Here is a 17,271-nt window from a genome sequence, read left to right as displayed (position 1 = left end):
CTTGCACCACGGGTGGTTAAAGTGCTTCTTGCACAGGTGCTGGGGAAGGGTTCTAGAAGGAGTTGTGGCATTTTGTTTGGTGGTGTGCGTGTTGTTCTGGGGTTTGTTTTGGTACTAAAATGAGTGGCTAGATCCTCGGTTAACGGACTCATACAAATAAAGGACCTGTTCTCACGGTGCCTAATTACATTGTGGAACATATTGCCACAGGATTGCRTATAGGCCACATATGTAATGGGATTTAATAAACAGATGTGTATTCATTTCAGAAGGTGATTAAAATGTTGACTTCAATTTAGAAAATCCTTAAACTTCCGATTGCCAGAAATTGGAGGAACTTACAGAGAGGGATCRCTGTCTGTATGTGTGCTAGGACTTCAGGCTGGCCAGAATTTTGAAGAAGATCTGACTTTCTTCTAAAGCAAACTTCACCACCCACAGAAAGAATAAAAAAGATTGAAAAGCTTTTAAAGTAAAACTCCGAACAAACCTAGAGTTAAAAACTCACACACTAGAAATGCATTTTTTTATAGAGAGAAAACCCAAAATTCGGCTGGTGAGCTGAAACAAGGAGAGCTGCAGTTTAAGGCAGCAGAAGAGTGTCAACAGGCATTAGGACAAGGTGAATAGCGAAGAAGAACAGAAGTGCCTTATTGCAGTGAGAGCAGCCTAGCAATATTCTGTTGTCCATCTGGATTCAGTAAAATCACGTTGTTGCTATCAGTTCACTGGATAGTGAGGAGGTAAATAGATTTTTTGCAATATCTGGTAAAATGTTACAACAGTTTTACTRACTGAATCAGCAGAGGCCAGTGAGAAGCTAAGCACCAGGTACAGTCACCTGCCTTTACATAGTGTCAGCACAGAGAGTGCTGCAACCCAGTAGTGTTTAACTTGTCACTTCTGCCATCCGCATCCATCTCTGTCTCTTCAGCCCAGACTCCCGCTGGATTTGGTAGTGTGGTCTGACTATCGCCTGAAACAGCAGTGTCGCAGGGAGGGAGGGAGGGTGCAATGACTGTGTCCGTAACGGCTACCTTGTGTCTGGTGTCTCCAGCACAGTTCCCTGCACGCTCAAGAGAACGAGCCTGAACACCGCATGCATTTTCTTGTGTGCAGCTGCTGGTGGCCTTACACTGTGTCTGTGATGTCAGTGTGATAAGCATATCACAAATGAGTCTTAAGGTTGTTGCCTGCATGCTAACCCATAAAAAAGCAATGCTCTTCTGTAATAACAGATGCTGTCTCCAGGTGCAGAAAGGGAAGCGGGGCTTTAATTGTCCTTTCCTTTTCCATTTACCTTTGCCCTTGGACCAAAGACTGCAAAATGAGAATTATGCATGCACCTTCTTTGGGAATGCCAACCCCGTCTCTTGTGTGAAGCACACGGATACTAGGTATTTATGTATCCTCTGTTTTTTCTTGCCTTCACGTGATTGTGGTGTAAGAGTCTGTTTCTTATCAACATCCCAAAGCATGTTGAAAGATGGAAGATCTGTATATCTTACATCTTATCCTTTCAGGCTATTTTAATCCCTTTCCTATTTTAATGAATGTGTCCTTGGTTTGCTCTGTCCCACAGATACTAAGAGAAAATAACCTGTTAAGCAAAGCTTTCACAAACAGAATAACTAATACCCTTTGACACTAGAGAAAGGAAGTTACAGCATATACAGAGAACAACTTAATRAGCTGGAAAAAAAACTAGCTGTAGAATTAAAAGAATGCAAGAGTATGTGTATACATGAAAGTTGAAGAAATACATTTCATGATTTACTTATTCAGTGATCTACTACAAATTAGAGCATCTTTTCCTTAGATTAGGAGACAAGAAGGGAGGCTGAGTTCCTGCTTCAGCAGATGTTTATCCGTGTGCTCAGTTCATGCAGTTTTATGATCATCTTCATCACAATCGGAGTAATTGGATGATGAGATTAGATTTGTTAGGAAACAAATATTTAGTTCTTGCATTTGTAGAGACAAGTATGAACACAGGAAGTCTTGGGGCTGAAAGAATGGAAAGCTGCTGAGAAACCAGAATGGGGGGGAGAAGGGTGCCTGATTAGCTTGGGAGCTGTTTTTTCATTGTTTTTCGTTATTTTTAAAATTGAGGGGCACTGGAGATTCTGGCAGTCTTATTTGTGCTTTTGCAGATTTTCAGATTTTTCAAATTGAAATGGGAGGCAGAATCTTAGTCTAGAATTTCATGGGAATTTCTTGTGTTGTTTTATTAAATGTGCAGACTTCTTGGTTTTGTTGAGATTCTTGTAGCCAGCGAGAGGGAAATTTATAATGCTGTTTTACTGGGGAAGGGAGGTTACTGAAATAAATGGAAGTTTCTTCCCATTGTAGCTTGAGATTAGCAACATTATAATAAGTTGCCTGGGAATTCCTTTTTTTGTTTTGTTTTTGTTTTCCATGTAGAAGAAATGCTCAGTGACAAGAGTCCCCATAGATCTGCTGGCCATGCAGGGACTCTGCCAGACCGTACAAGCCAAATGTAGACTTTGTCCAAATTAGAAACYTCTTGTTGCAAAAGGTCCAGGAAAAGTTCCACACTGAGATAAGATTAACACATTCAGGCAGGCTAATTTGGTCTGAATGAATAAAATGAAGGAGAATTGTGTTATAGAAAGTGTCTTCGTATTACTAAAAATTGATTTTGACCTTTGTGGAGATATTAATGTCACCTCCTAATAAAAGAAAATCTTGGATGATTGGTGCAGGTCGGACAGACAACGCTTGAAAGATTCCCCAGCAATCCTGATTTGTTTTGGCGTGTTTTTTGGTGTAATACGGAGTTTTATTTTTCTATTTCTTCTAGATATTTGCTTCAAGTCAGTGTTGGTGTGAATCCTCACTGCCTTGGCAGTTGGAGAGTGTGTGCACACTTTGCCCRCAGGTCCCCACATTGTGTCTTACTCCCAGGCAATAATAAAAGTGCCTTTCTGATTCTGTAGTTAGTTGGGTTTGCTTGTTTTTCTCTTACATTTTCTTCTAATTTTTATTATTCCTTGACAAAGAACATTGTCAAAAAATCACCCCTTTTATTTACTCTGCTACAATGCTTTTGGCTTCTGCCATCAGAATAGCTTACTGAAGAGTCTAACAAGAAAATAGTTTCCATTTGTTTGACAACAAAGTCTTTAAAAAAATCTTATTCTCATAAGCTAATTCGTTTTCAGAGTAGTCCCATGCAATAGGAAACTCTCCAAGGTTCTCAGCTTAGACTAGAAAATTTCCTAAAGTACTTACTGGACTTTCATTTCTATATTATCTTCTTTTCCTTCTCCTGTTCCTTTCATTTGTGCTGTCTGGAGGTCCCAAACACGGAAGAGGTAAAGTGCTTTGCAGGACAGCATTTCTGGGCCTCAGTGAGCCTGACTGCAGTGTACATCTAGTAAAGATGGGAAGAGGAGAACAGGAAAAACGTCTTGTTGCTTTCGCACTCTTTGGCAGGACAGCGGTAGATTGGTGGGCACACCAGAGTGTTACTGTTCCCTCCGCRCTCAAGGAAGAAACGTGAAGTGCAACACAGCCAAACACTGATGCTATTACTCAATCTGAAGAGTGCTACAAAGTTAGGGAAAATCATAGTATCTTTGAGTTATGCTCATGAACATGAACTAAGTCTCCACAAATCTGCTGCCAAGTGCAACATCCTCGGTGTTATGGGGTCAAGTGAAATGTCTGGGTTCCTCTCTGTTATMCCCCTTCAGAGAACAGGGCTGTACGAATTTGGTGGGGCAGAATTTCCTGGGCTGGCATTATGCCTTTAGGGGTAGGCAGCCATATTGCTTTTAATTAGCCCTTGTAACAGCCATTTACATGTATGTATTAAACCCAGCTTTCTTAATGATACTTCTTAGTGATGCTGCTGAAGAGGCAGTACACAGATTGGGGGAAATTCATGCTGGGGTTTAGATCAGAACTGATTTACTTAATTGAAAAATCAGGAATTGTTGCTCCATCGGGTGGGTCTCAGTTAAAGACAGTGTTCCAGATTGCAGGGTTGTCCTTCACAGGTGTTTCTAGCTATGGACCCAGAGGCCTGCGCTGGGATCAAGGTGGTTGGTAGAATTTACACATGACAACACAGGGAATTTCCTGCCATCTAGAGTGTTTGATTTTGGGCACTGTGCTCTTAGAGAGTTTCATATAGCGATGAGCCAAACAGATTTGCTCTGCCTTCTTTATTTCTTCTGAAACTGTGTGCCAAGTAAAATATCTCATTCTAAAAATATGGCTTGGTTTTGTCCTGTTGTTTGTTTAGTGGTTTTTAAATAAACTCTTGATCTAAAAAAAAGTGTGACCTGCCCTATTGTGTATACTGGTTTGGTTTGCATTGATGTTCAGAAAAGGAAAGAAGAGAGTAACAGAACTTGGAAAAACAGATGCCCAGAGCCATCTGTTCCTCTGCTCACGGTCATTAGACGTTCAGTCACAGTATGGCAGTGGGAAGTTTGGAATGACTTTTGTTTTCTTTAGGACTACACTGGTTGGYTTTAAAGTGAACACAAAATGAAATGAACACATCTTGTAGGTGGTCACAAACTCTCACAGATTTGCATAAACGTACTGTTTACCAAAAAGCTTAGCAATCATTCTTCTTGGAGGAGACCACTTTGGAGTGATACAGGACTGCTATCATGGATTCCCGCTAAACAGCTTAGTGTGCTTTGGGGGCAGGATCACAGTTTCCCAGGACTGGCTTAACCCAGCAGATTAGGTGTATCTGTGGTTGGATAAAGCCCAAAGGTACTTGAGATAAGAGACACAATGTAAAAAATACATTATTAATATCTGGAAGACATAAAGCTTCATCAATAAGTAATAAGTTGCAGTGTTTTTCTTTTCTTAGGAAAATAGGCTGTCTGTATTCATTTTAATTTTGCTTTTATTAAACACTTTTTTACCTTCTCTCTTTCTGTATACCCTGAGATGCTGGTACCCTGCGCCATTCTGGTATAGAGAGAGGAGGGGAGGGGGGAGGTTTTGTGGAAAAGGCTTACGCTAATAAGGCCAGTGGGGGGGGGGGGTCTGGAACAGCTTCAATTGAGTGTAAAACTGAGCTATCACACAGCTCCTTACAGCAGCACCTTTTAAATAACATTGCAATGGAAACCCTGCTGTATGCCCAGAGACATGGGCACACAGAGGTRAAGTAGTTTTCCCATCATCATCCCCCTGGTTAACATAAAATTAATGTTCATTGTGTCTTCTGAATCCCACAAAGGCGTTTTTCTGGCAGCACAGACCGAGGAAAGCTTTTAAAAGAGGCTTAAAAACAAGATATACCCTACAATTTAAAACAAGAAGAATGGAGTGGGGTTTCATCACTGGCCACCACTGCTCTGCTAACACTAAGAGGGGATCAAGCTGTTGACCTCTAGCAGGATTTGAGTTGGGCAATGCTAAGCCATTTTGTAAACCCCAGTCAAAAAGCACATTTTGAGATTGACTCCTGTTTGAAGTGRTAGTTTCTCTGCAGTCCTGGCCACATTTCAACTTGGATAACTCTGCTCCACCTGCTTAAAATCCTTCCCTACTGTTTCACTGGATATGACATTTTCCATTGCTTTGGGCCATTACTGTTCTGTGATGCTGCTGTTTCACTTCCAAACTGTTTCATATCACCTGTTCATAAATTGATTTCTAGATGGTCTGTGCCTGTGTTTTGTACATCAGTTTGTTACTCCTTCTGGCTTCCTTGTAATTATTTCAAAAGAATCTAAATGTGAAAACACTAAATATGCGCATAGCTCCATAGCTTTAGTAAAACCAGTGCAGTAGCTTCTCTTGGCATTTATCTACATCACTGATGAGGTTGTCTTCCCRCAGTATTTCTTTCACCATGAGGTTTAATTTCATGCATATTAGTCTGAATTTACCAAAAGACATCTGTCTTTGGCGTTTACTGGTTGTCTTGAGTGAGCATTTTCCTGTTTATAGTGGATTTAGAGAAAGGCTCTCCATGAGGGGAAGGGAGAAGTGATGCACAGCAAAGGTAGGGCATCCGTGCAGGTCACAGAGTGGGTCTTAGGGGGAATCAGATCTATTCTCCACATACACACTGCAGGCAAGGTAGCTACTAGATCATCCTTTCTTCCACAGGTGGCTTGATAAAGAATTTTATCACACTAAGGTTATTTCATGACCTCTTGACGCTAAGTATTTTCCCTCAAACTACCACACAAAGACTGCTCCCCTTTCTGTTGATGTCTGCTTTCTCTTCATAGCTTTAGCATACTTCCATATGCGGTATTTCTTTTCCTTCTTCCTCACTTTCTGTCATTTTTTCAGTAATGTATCAGCAACAGGACAGCTTCTGTTGCTTTGACCGTAGTATTATCATCTTCTTCTGGACCTCAGAAATGAGAGATACTTGCAATCTCTATCTTTGGAAACTGAGAACCACTTAGGAGAGCATGTCCACCATTACAAACTGGAGCCAAGGGCTCAGCTTTCCATGACTTGTAGGCAGAATCAGGTGGTTCCCTTTCCCCTTTGCCTGCAAGTATCTCTCTTCAAGCTGTAAAATGAATTTGTGTTGGTTACTTTTCTTCTTAAATCTGTCTGCTGGTAACGCTATGTTTCTTTCATTAACAGATTAACAGGAAAGCTGTTGCCGACAGTCTGCCCCCAGTACAAAAACTGCCCTGCGAGACGACTCGTAGAAGCTGACAGCAAGCCACAGCTCCAAGATATTCCATGGGGACTGTACCAGATCCTCTGAGATCTGCCAGACTTTCCCCGGTCACCGCTTCTGAGGAGAAAGATCACCTGGGAGACCTGCAGTCTGCTAAGCACCAGCCCAAACAACCTAGTCGAGAAACAGCCAGCAATGGCTTTTCGTACACAGTGTCTGATTCTGCTGGAGTTTGCTCGTTTGACCTAAAATGCACCACAGCTGCCAACATTCAGACACGTGAGAAACGCTACGGGGATGATGCTAGCTGGCAGGAGGCATTTTCTGCTGGGCTCTTCAGCAAGGCTTCAGAGGGGCATCCTGCAGGTGTAGAGTCTGCTAGTAACTCGCAGCCAAAAGGCAGTAAGGAGCTGGCAGTGCAAGCCCTGACTGCAGAAGGAGCCCGTTCAGCAGGGCACGGGCCAGATATGATGCCAGCCCCCCAGAACTCCTGTCAGTTTGTGCAAAGCAGCCAAGCCAAGTCAAGCTCCCTGGCACAAATGGATGACTCTGCACTGAAACCTCAGGGGACTGATGATCAGCCAGCACTTGAGGTGTTAAACTATTCTTCCCCAGGCAACCCTATCAGGGGTAATGAGTCCTTTCATACTTCTCAGGCAAACATTCTGCAAAGAGGGGAAAAAGAAAAGGGAGCAGAAAAACCTGATCCTGCTGTGTGTCAGTCAGCCTCTCCAGCGAGGGACACTGAAGGTGATCTGAGGACAGGTCCACAGGTTGGTTCGGAGGCAGAAAGCAGGGCTGCAGACACTGTGCACTCATGTCCCACTGATCGAAGTGCAGTAGTTCAGAGCAACAAGTCACCAGCCCAGTTCAGACATGAGAGTACGCAGCCAGTATGCAATGCGGACATTGAGACAGTGAGTTCAGGCCTGACCCAGCTCTCCAAGTTCAGAGAAACGGGTACAATGACAGTTCAGACTGAGAACAGATCTTTAACTCAGGAAGCAGCAAACAGGACGTGGCGAGATGCTGAGGTTCAGGCCGTGGCCAGTGTGGAGAGCAAATCAGCTTCCACCAGCCCCAGTATCCTTTCTGCCTTCTTAAAAGGGAATCCTCCTTTGGAGGAAAAGGAGGAACTGCACATCATTTATCAAGGCAGTGGGGGGCTGAGCCAGTCTGAACTTATTGACAGTTTGTCCTCACACCCAAAGTCCCCATGTTCTTCTGGTATCATGTCAAAATCGACCGTTCTTACAGCTGTGACCAATACAGCCCAAACCCAGGCTGTCAAATTGCAAAAATATTCTGGAGACCAATCTAACATGGCCTCTCCAGCATCAGCAGATAATACAGCACCTGCTCTGCCCTGCCCTCCTGCAGCTGTTACCTCCCAAGGGACATCTGTGGATAGTGCCCAAATGGTCTGTGCGGCCAGAGGCAGCCGGGATGCTGCTCTGGCGCCCTTGGACAGTCCAGTCCTGCCAAAGGCAATGCCTGTTGACCAGCTCGCAGTTAATACCAGTAATCAAACTCCATCACAGTCTGGTTGTGATGAACCAAACACTATTTCAGCTGCARTTGTCCCAGAAATCAAGAGCAATGTGCAACAGCTTGTCCAGGATGCAGGAAGCAGCCAGTTACCCTTACCCGGTAATGCATGTAGTGAAATCAAGCAGAAAGAGGTCCTGGGCAGCTCTGAGCAAAAACTYGTGCAGTGTAAGGGTGTGAATGAAGTGGAGGCAATTCCTATTCAATCTGTGGTCAAACCAAAGGAAGAAAACTTGAYGGTGCTTGATCCTAAAGGAGTGATGAATGTTAGCAGTGAACCTGCTACTGTCAGCCTAAAGGCAAATTCAGAGGATACAGGTGAAAAGGGGCATGGCAGAGACCGAGGAGAGGTTAGCCAGGCTCTGAAGACCAGCGGTCGGAGTCTGCAGGCAGGATCAATACCTGAGTTAAGTGCAAGTTCTGCTCATGTCACCCCTCTCTTGGAGGCCTCAGCAGCTCCCCAGCAGCAAGGCCTTCAGGCCAAGGAGTCCAGACTTGAGCTTGATACAGCGGCTCTTCATGCTTCAGCTCAGGCTTTGCCAAATCTTGGGGAAAACAAAAAGCAGCCCACCCCAGCCATGGAGGCAAAAGTGCAGGTGAAGCAGTCCAAGCACGTCAGGGACGTTGTGTGGGATGAGCAAGGCATGACGTGGGAGGTTTATGGTGCTTCCCTCGATCCAGAATCCTTGGGAATTGCTATCCAAAACCACTTACAGAGACAAATACGTGAACATGAGAAACTGATCCGGGCTCAAAACACCCAGAACCGGAAATCCATTTCCTCGGATACATCCTCAAATAAAAAACTGAAAGGGAGGCAGCATAACGTATTCCAGTCCATGCTGCAGAATTTTCGGCGTCCTAATTGCTGTGTCCGACCTGCTCCTTCCTCTGTGTTAGACTGAGATGGTTTGCAGGGGTGGATAGATGTCTGCAGTGGTATAGAGACCCCCCCTCCCCTCGAGTCTTAAGTCCTGCTGTTCAGTTGTGCTGTTGGAGTTGTGATGCAGCACCAGTGGAGGTTATTACCCTTTGTTTCCCGAGTAGTCACTCCGTCATGCCTTTATTATTGCCACAGCTGGTGTAATTCCACAGTATGCCCCCACCCATCTACTGGCAGATGAAAAGCTAGGCACTTAGCAAAAGCACAGTTTTAATTTGCTGCAGGGAGAGCAGGACATTCTGATAAGGCATGAAGCAGAGAGAAGATTATCAGAGTTATTATCAGAAGTGATTTTTTTGCATCGCAAGGTCTTACACAAGGGGATAGGCTGGGGGGGGCTGGATGAGGTGAAACTAAGGTTAAACAGCTGTAAACAGCTAATGCTCTCCAACAATAACAGAAGACAACTTTCCTTACGTTTAAGTTACCCACATTGAGGCAAGTTTATGAAAAGGCTAAGGACATTGATCGCTGATCAGCCTCGCTACTGTTGATACTGTGGGGTGCAGTTTTCATGGCAGCCTGAGAGAGTCGGGTCTTCCCCTCCCATTGAAATGTAGAAGCAAGGAAGGAGTGAAGAACGAGGTTGAAGGATGGTCGCTTGGGAGAAGAAGTAAGTTAAGCAAATGGGATTTTGATGGCTAGAGCAAGAGGTGAGAGAGAGAGAGGTAAATTCTGTGGGCTTTTTCTCCCCTGAGTCAGCCACGCTTAAGATGTGTGGGATGTGTAAGTAGGCAATATGGACAGATAAGGTAAAACATGAGAGAGCACTTAACTAGATTTACCCGTGTCTGTCAGCACGGTGCTGTCACTTGCGCTGCCGAAGTCTGGCCAAGTCTTTCAAAAGCAGYGAGTAGTTCTGGGTTCTCCGCCTGAGTCTGGGTTCTCCAGTGCTCTGATTCTCCGACAGCGCTGAACACCTCTCTTCTGTAAATCACTTTTTAAAAACATGGACCTTTTTCTTTCTTTAGAGATGTGTGCTGATGTTTTAAAGTAGAAGTAGGCTATGCTGTGCATCTGGGTCCATTAGCCTACATGTCTAGTGTGTACACTGCTCTGATTTTTTTTCCTTTAAGTCCTTGTCCAAATCTGTTTTTTTGTAGTAATAGTAGTAGTATTTTGATGCTTTTCTTGCTGCCTTTCATAAACTTAATGCCATTTAATTAGCCTGTGCATATTTTATGTTTTACCTAATTCTATCTATATTATAAAGCATTATATTGTTAACTTGAAACATTTATTTTACAGAAATACTGAACTCTTGAGACAATCTTTACTGTATTTCTAATGTTAGAGAAGTTACAGAATCTGCTAATAAAAGGTAGCTTAGTGACTGTTTCTCCAGAAGTGTGATATACAATAATGTCTCAAATGTGTTTGTCACATTTCTCAGATTAATAATATTTTCCAAGCTGGGGAGTGTGTTTCCCACTATTTCTTTTTATCCATGAGAAGTTGGGGAACTCCTGCAGTTTGTTGAAAATTCAGTTTTCAATCCTGCAAGGCATTGAGGATTTGGATGTTGCAATCCTGCAGAGGACTAGAGTTAAATAGGAATTATTTTTATTCCATTAAAGATTTTTTCATGAATCATGATGATAATTTATTTCTGTCTGTAGTACCACACACCTGACTTACTGTGTAGATTATCTTACAGGTTTACACAGTGTAAATGAATTTTATTATCTTTTTTTTTTCCCCTGAGAAGCAGCCCTGAGGTGATACCTTTTTACTCAGGGGACCAAAATTTGTGAGTGTATCAACTGCTAGGCCTTCAAAGCAGCTGTTTGGGGACAATTTTTTCCCCAGCAGGGGGGTAAAATACTGTAAAGTTTCTGTAAGGCATAATATTTTAAACTAGTTCAATGAAAGCTGTTGCCTCTAGACATGATACTGAATTGACTCCTAATTTTCCTCTGGCATAATTGTAGGGTTTTTATGGCACATCCTTATTCCACTTCTGTACATTATTTTAAGTCATCTCCCACCTGATGCTGAATTGCTGAATCTGAAATACCACATTAGAGAGTATCTTCTCACATCTGCCTACGAAGAGGAAAGTTTTGTCTCTTTTGTTACTACTGTTTCCATCGCCTTCCTAGCAGTGTCTGAGATGTGAATTTCATGTGAAACTTTGTGTGGGATTAGTATTGACAGCATCATTAGGTAAGATTAGTTGACAAGTTTGGTGTCTCTTACCATGTTGTGTCTGTGCCAGCCCTGAAGAGGTTCCCAAAGTTTTCCATGGCGTTTGCTGTTTCCTGTCCCGGTCCAAGGCTTCGCGCTGCTCCTTCTTGTGCCTTCACCTTCATTCTGCCCCCTTCCTCTTTAGCTGCTGCCCAGCCTGTCTCCCTGTGAAAGTGTCCCGTGAACAAGCTCGCGTCCCTCTCTCTGTCATCCTCCTTATTATAGCATTGTGATCCAGCTTACTCTGAACTGTCTCTTTACAAATGTGTTCAGTCTGAATATATAAATGGATTGTCATATTTTTCCAGAGGAGAATAAACGGCTATCGCGTATTCACCGATTTCCATGAACTTTATCCTTTAGCTCAAGTTCTCCGAAACATTTCTAAAATCTGTGTATGAGTTGCTTTATTGAGACTGAACTTCACTTGGCATTTATTAGCAATGGATGAGCAGTGTGCTGGACCCACACTGGAACTAACTCTTCTTCGTGAGAAATCAGAGGTCTCTCCTGGTACCCTGCAGCTGCTTCTAGCTGTGAGTCTTCACCAGCCTTGTCCACCCTCACCCCTCCACCCCAACTAACGTTTCTTCCAGGGAAATGTCACCAATACATACATACAACAAAATGCTGATGGGTAGATGCCGTACCAAGTGGATGCATCTAAACAACTGCGTGGGCATAGCTGGAGAAACTATAGTGGTCAGCAGAGCATCGTGCTTTTGTGTTCTGTAAGAAAAATTGCTTGAAAGACAAACTGAAATATGTTAATGACACTGTCTTGTGGGCACAAAATTCCAGCAAACGTTCACATCCAAGCAATAATGTGACAAAAACAAACGCATAAAAATGAGTCAATAATCACCAGCACATCTCATGTAAAATATTTTATGTTTTCACTTTGCCCTAGTAGAGCAGAATTTAGGCAACCTGGTAATTTAACACCAGATTATGTTTTCTCCTGCATGCAATGTCTAGATGACCACTTGAATCCTTGTAGGAATGATGCATGTTTCACCAGCAGCAAAACAGAGCTGTATCTTGGGTGATGATTAACAAATAATACGCTTGTGTAAGCGGTCTTGTACCAGCCAAGAAAGACTGTTGTTGGTGTCACATCAGTGTCAAAAACAAAAGCATGCTTGGATTGGTGGTAAGGCAGAGGGTAGGGGAAGACGATCTGTGTGCCTTCACTCCGTTCTTTCTCTGCCCTGTGATCAGAATCACACTGCATTGGTCGAGTGGTTAACAACCATGGAAATTCATTCAGGGTAACAAAAAGAGGCCTCAAAGCAGAAAGAAGTGCTTTGTCACTCCCAAGAGTTAATCTCTATGAAAAAAGAAAAAAAAAACTGGGTTGCAGCCTAGCCAGGTGAAGTAACTCTTAATTTCAGTTTGTTGCAAGATGAGAAAATCGTGGAGAAGAGCTAAAGGTCAGGAAACTGTTCTCTGTCGGCTCATCTTCTGGGAAGGTTGACATGACCGGAATCATTGTAGGAGTCCTTAATGAAGGTGGAAGGATTGCTTCTAATTTCGCTTCAGGAGCTTTTTACTAGGAAAGACAAAAGTGCATCTGTTTTGATGTTTCCAGTCAAACCTGAGTTCAAGGAGGTCCTTGATACAGGCAGTTTGCAGGATAGCCCTGATTTTGTGTGAGGCTGTGAAGTCCTAAACTGTCTGGGTGTGCTTAGCTGGTGTCTGCCAGCTTTGCCTTGTCTTGGGCAGCAGTGGTGAAGTGAAGTCCTGCCTCACTTCTGCTGACTTGTTTTGGAAAAAGCATAGGGAAAGAGCTGGAGGGGCAAGGAGGAAGGGAATATCTGTCTCACCATTTCAGAGCCAGAAACTGTCCCTTTGATTGTACAAGGAGGAATTGCTGAGAAGAATGAGGAGGGACCAAAAGAAAAGAAGAACTGAGGTGATGTAGCTACTTCACTAGGAATTCCCATTCTTATGTCCGCAAAGCCACCGTTTTGCTTAATTTTTGCAGTGCTCCCCATTTGTTCATTCTGAGCTCGCAGAGTTTTCATTTTTCTGGTGTTTCGCAGCCTTTAGGAATAAGAACATTTCCGAAGATTGTATATTTTGTTAATGTGCAGATATATACAAGTATGATTCAGCAAAACTGACCTAATAAACTAACTGGTAATACAAGTAAGCAAACAATATCTGTTTATTACCACTGCTATCACATAAGGGCTTGTAAAATGAACATTTTGGAGAAGTATATTCAAGGGATTCAGAAAAAGTGAATATATGCTTTAAAGATAACATGAGCATTTATCTTGAATTCCATTACTGTTTCTGAGTTTTCAAGTTAGTAGAAATTGAAAAGAAAATAAGGGTATGTTTCAAAGCCTGTTGAAGTTGATGGAAAATTCCTTTTGGCTTCCACTGGTTTTCGGTTTGGAAATATAATAGAAACTACTATATCAGTGTTTTATTGCTTAGCTTAGGAAATGCAAGGTTTGTATAAAAGTACAAATATTATTAGCTTATTAGGTTGATTCTCCTTGATTTTTTCCTGGTCTACCCCTTCACACCTTTTGAAAATCAGTCCCAAAARTTACTAAGGCAAAGTAAGGCTTTCACACCCGCCTTACGGAAATAATTGCTCTGAGAGACAGCTGTTAATCAAGTTCCTTGATCTTTAGTGATACTGCTGTTTCAGTGTTTCAGTTCTGTTATTTAGAAAGCCAAGGGCTAAGGTCTGAAAGAATCCCCCTTTTTCTTTCCGTTTTTTTGTAGCATCACGGTTTCTGGTCATTGATTTTTTGGTGACTGTGATGCCCATATCAGTCATCAATATTTTCTAAGTCTGTCCCAAGCCAGGTATGTAAATAGATCCCTATTCAAATGCTGTGCACTACCAAATCTCTCTGGAGTCACTGGATGCTGCAGTGGTCCATGGGTCTGAAGATCAGATCCTGTACATTGAAGTGGCTGAAAATTTCTTTTAGGTCCCCAAATTTAATTACCACCTGAGCCGATGCAGCTATTTAAAAGAAAGAGTGAAGTGTTACAGCCCAGTTAATCCAAACTGAAATGAACATCATCCATTTTTTGAAACTCTGAGATGTATTATTTTGCCTGCTTTTGTGCTTTTCTGAGCAGCTCTTCCTTCCCAAGTATTTGTAAAGTGGATTTTGAATCAAATCCTAGCAAGGAAGATTTTGCAGTGGGAAATGTATCTTTCAGCATTCAGGCTGCTTTAAAGAAGAAACTGTTGTTATTGAGCCCAGCCACACAGAGAGAAAATATTTTTACCTCTAGCAAAAAGTTTGCTGTAGGTAAGTTTGTGCRTGTGTGTATGTGCTTAAAGGGCATGCAGAGGTTTGCAGGACTCATGCATTACTCATACTCTAACAAGATTTTTCCTTTTGCTGTTTCTGATTGAATGCTGGAGGCTTAGCGTCTCCCACAATTTTGTGGCAACAACAGGAGGTTTAGATTGCTCTGCAATATAGAAACAAGAATTTTYTCATCTGGTCTCTAAAAAATTCCCACAACCCTAGCTAAAAAAAAAAAATAGCTGGCCAACCTCTGTGTCTAGACTGTCAACAGAAAGTGCAGTGGTTGGGTCTACAGAAACGCACGCTGGCTCCGAAGCTCTGTGGAAATCCACAGTTGTACATACAGCCTGGTTTCTGCACAGAGACAATGGGTTGTAGCAAGCATCAGAGCTCATGAGGAACAGAATCACAGAGACTGAGTCCATTTTGAAATATTAGACCTTAAGTTTTTGTCTGCTTAGAGTGACCATCTGTTGAGTAGCAATACATGACAAAACTCTGCCATCAGAGTCTTCAGCAATCTTTTGCTTAAGAATTTTAAGCAGTGTCTATTAGATACATCTTAGCGGCTCGGCTACAGTGGTTGACACTTGTGTTAAAGGGTTCTTCTGAAAACACTTCCCTTAACTCAGTACATGGTGAATAGTTCTAAGTAAGTCACAGCCAAGTTTAAGCACTGCCGTGAGGAATTCAATACCTGGAAGAGAAAGATCTGAGCATTCAAGTGCTAAGGTCTCAGCAGCACACAGAACAGTGATGTGAATTTGTACTCAGAGTTAAAGGGAGAGATGGTAGGTGAACTTTGAATTCCTGGTCATTGCAAACGCCATGAAAATGATGGCCACAAATCAGTCAGCAGCGGCAGCAGAATACCAATTTGGGGCTTCTAAAGACAAATAATATTATCATGGCTTTATTATTTTTATAGTTACACTGACTGAATGTGATGTACAGAATAAAGCTAGTTTTAGGCTTCCAGTGCACTGTAGCATTCATTTGAGACATATCACTAGAATTTTGCATGTGAAGAAGTCTTAACGATGGTACTAAAGTGATGTTACTGACCTGGTCAAGTCCCTTGGGAACTTAATGTTTTGCTGTTTTACATCTTCTGATTTCCACATTGAGTACAATAAAATGAACACTGTCTTAATTATTCTGGGTCTCTGTTTGTAGGCTGGCATGAGAAAAGAAAGGACTTCTTAAGTGTCACTGGCTTTTCTGGCTAAATCTAGGTATATCTGTAAGACACAACAGCAGAGGGTTTTCTGAATTCAGGCCTATGGCTTGGCACCTTGCAAAAGCTAAGTGCAGTGGAAAAACAGCATGCTCTGTCCCTGCCAGGGAAGAGATCTTTCTGCTTCCCTCTATGTAAGTGCCATTGATTTTTTCACAGCTGTTTATTAACACAGGCTTTTCTGTGGTGCCCATTACTGTACTGTTTCACATGAATTCACTGAGCCTTTCATCAACCCCTTGCCGTCCAGCAACATATCACTCATCCAACTCGGCTCCCCAGGAGCAACATCCTGCTCCAAGATGGAAAAGGCAGAATTTTAACTTTCCAGTGTCACTGCTGTAGCAAATTATCGTTCCCCCCCCTCACCCCTGCAGTCACACACACGGTATGAGATGCCCAGAGTATTGGCATCAGAATAACTCAGATGAGCTTCTGCCCTGCAAGAAAGTAAAGTTTTATCTCATAGTACAAGACTGGAAGATAACTGACAATGACAGCAAAGTATCCAGTAGCAATACAGGGATAGTGTTTCCACAAGCCTGTCCACTACTAGAGGGCATGTGTTTGAGTACTCTTACCTTGGCTTATTCTTTTCTGTGGCTGTYTGGGGAATACGGAAAGACATTTTCTGTGTTCCCATGTTGACGCACTTGGAGTGGTGCGAGAGAAATGGGAGAGATCCTGAGCTAATGTGTTTACACAGCGGCTTCTGTTATCAGGGAAACTGTTTATACCAAGTTGGAGCCTTCTTCCCAAAAATAATGATTGCTTGTTTCCTCAGCTGTGTGTCTATAATTCTTATGTCTTTTGGCTAGTTGCTATGGTTCAGCCTATTTCAGCTCATTGTCCTGTGCTTTGGACAACTATGCAGTGTATTTTATTAATGAGCTTTGCTGGATTCCTTGCTGTATGGTTCAGGTTCCTGCATGCTAGTGGCTGCCAAAGATTAGTCCTGAACCGAAAGGGCCAGGAGCTTTTCTCCCTACAGTAGGTGGGATTATTCAACTACATGCTGCAATTGGCAGTCTCGGTTTGTAGGCAGCAAAACTACTGAGATCTCTTCCTTTAATTTTTAATTCACATAGTCTTACTGCAGTACGGAAAAATCATAGAGATCCTTATCCCCGGGGGACCAGCCCAGCAGAAAAAGGACCAGTGCTCAATTCTGTAAAAGAAAATAAGCTCACATCCTATCAAACCAATCATAACCAGTGCACAGTTTCCATCTGACACAGATTTTATATCATATAACTTAGCAGTTTCAGTGAGATGCTGCCTGTATATATAAAGAATATTTTTTGGCTCCTTGTTCATGCATGAACTGACTTACTGACAACCTGAGCTTTCCAACCAGCAGCAGCTTGCTTAGCTTCTTCAACCAGATAACCAAACTGTCATGGATTCTGGGATTAAA

At 42.5% G+C, this 17,271-nt stretch overlaps 1 protein-coding gene across 1 annotated transcript; it reads left to right on the top strand.

The window, feature by feature from the left end:
- The first annotated feature begins 6,618 nt into the window (after window positions 1-6,618).
- On the top strand, window positions 6,619-10,478 carry GPRIN3 (GPRIN family member 3). Its single transcript, XM_026090157.1, has one exon. The coding sequence runs from the start codon at window positions 6,712-6,714 to the stop codon at window positions 9,100-9,102; it is 2,391 nt and encodes a 796-aa protein (XP_025945942.1). The 5' UTR covers window positions 6,619-6,711; the 3' UTR covers window positions 9,103-10,478.
- Window positions 10,479-17,271: the final 6,793 nt, after the last annotated feature.

This window comes from Apteryx rowi, unplaced genomic scaffold (assembly GCF_003343035.1).
Source record: "Apteryx rowi isolate R43461 unplaced genomic scaffold, aptRow1 scaffold_85, whole genome shotgun sequence".
Classification (NCBI taxonomy): Eukaryota; Metazoa; Chordata; class Aves; order Apterygiformes; family Apterygidae; genus Apteryx; species Apteryx rowi.
This window is presented reverse-complemented; position numbering and strand designations above follow the sequence as displayed.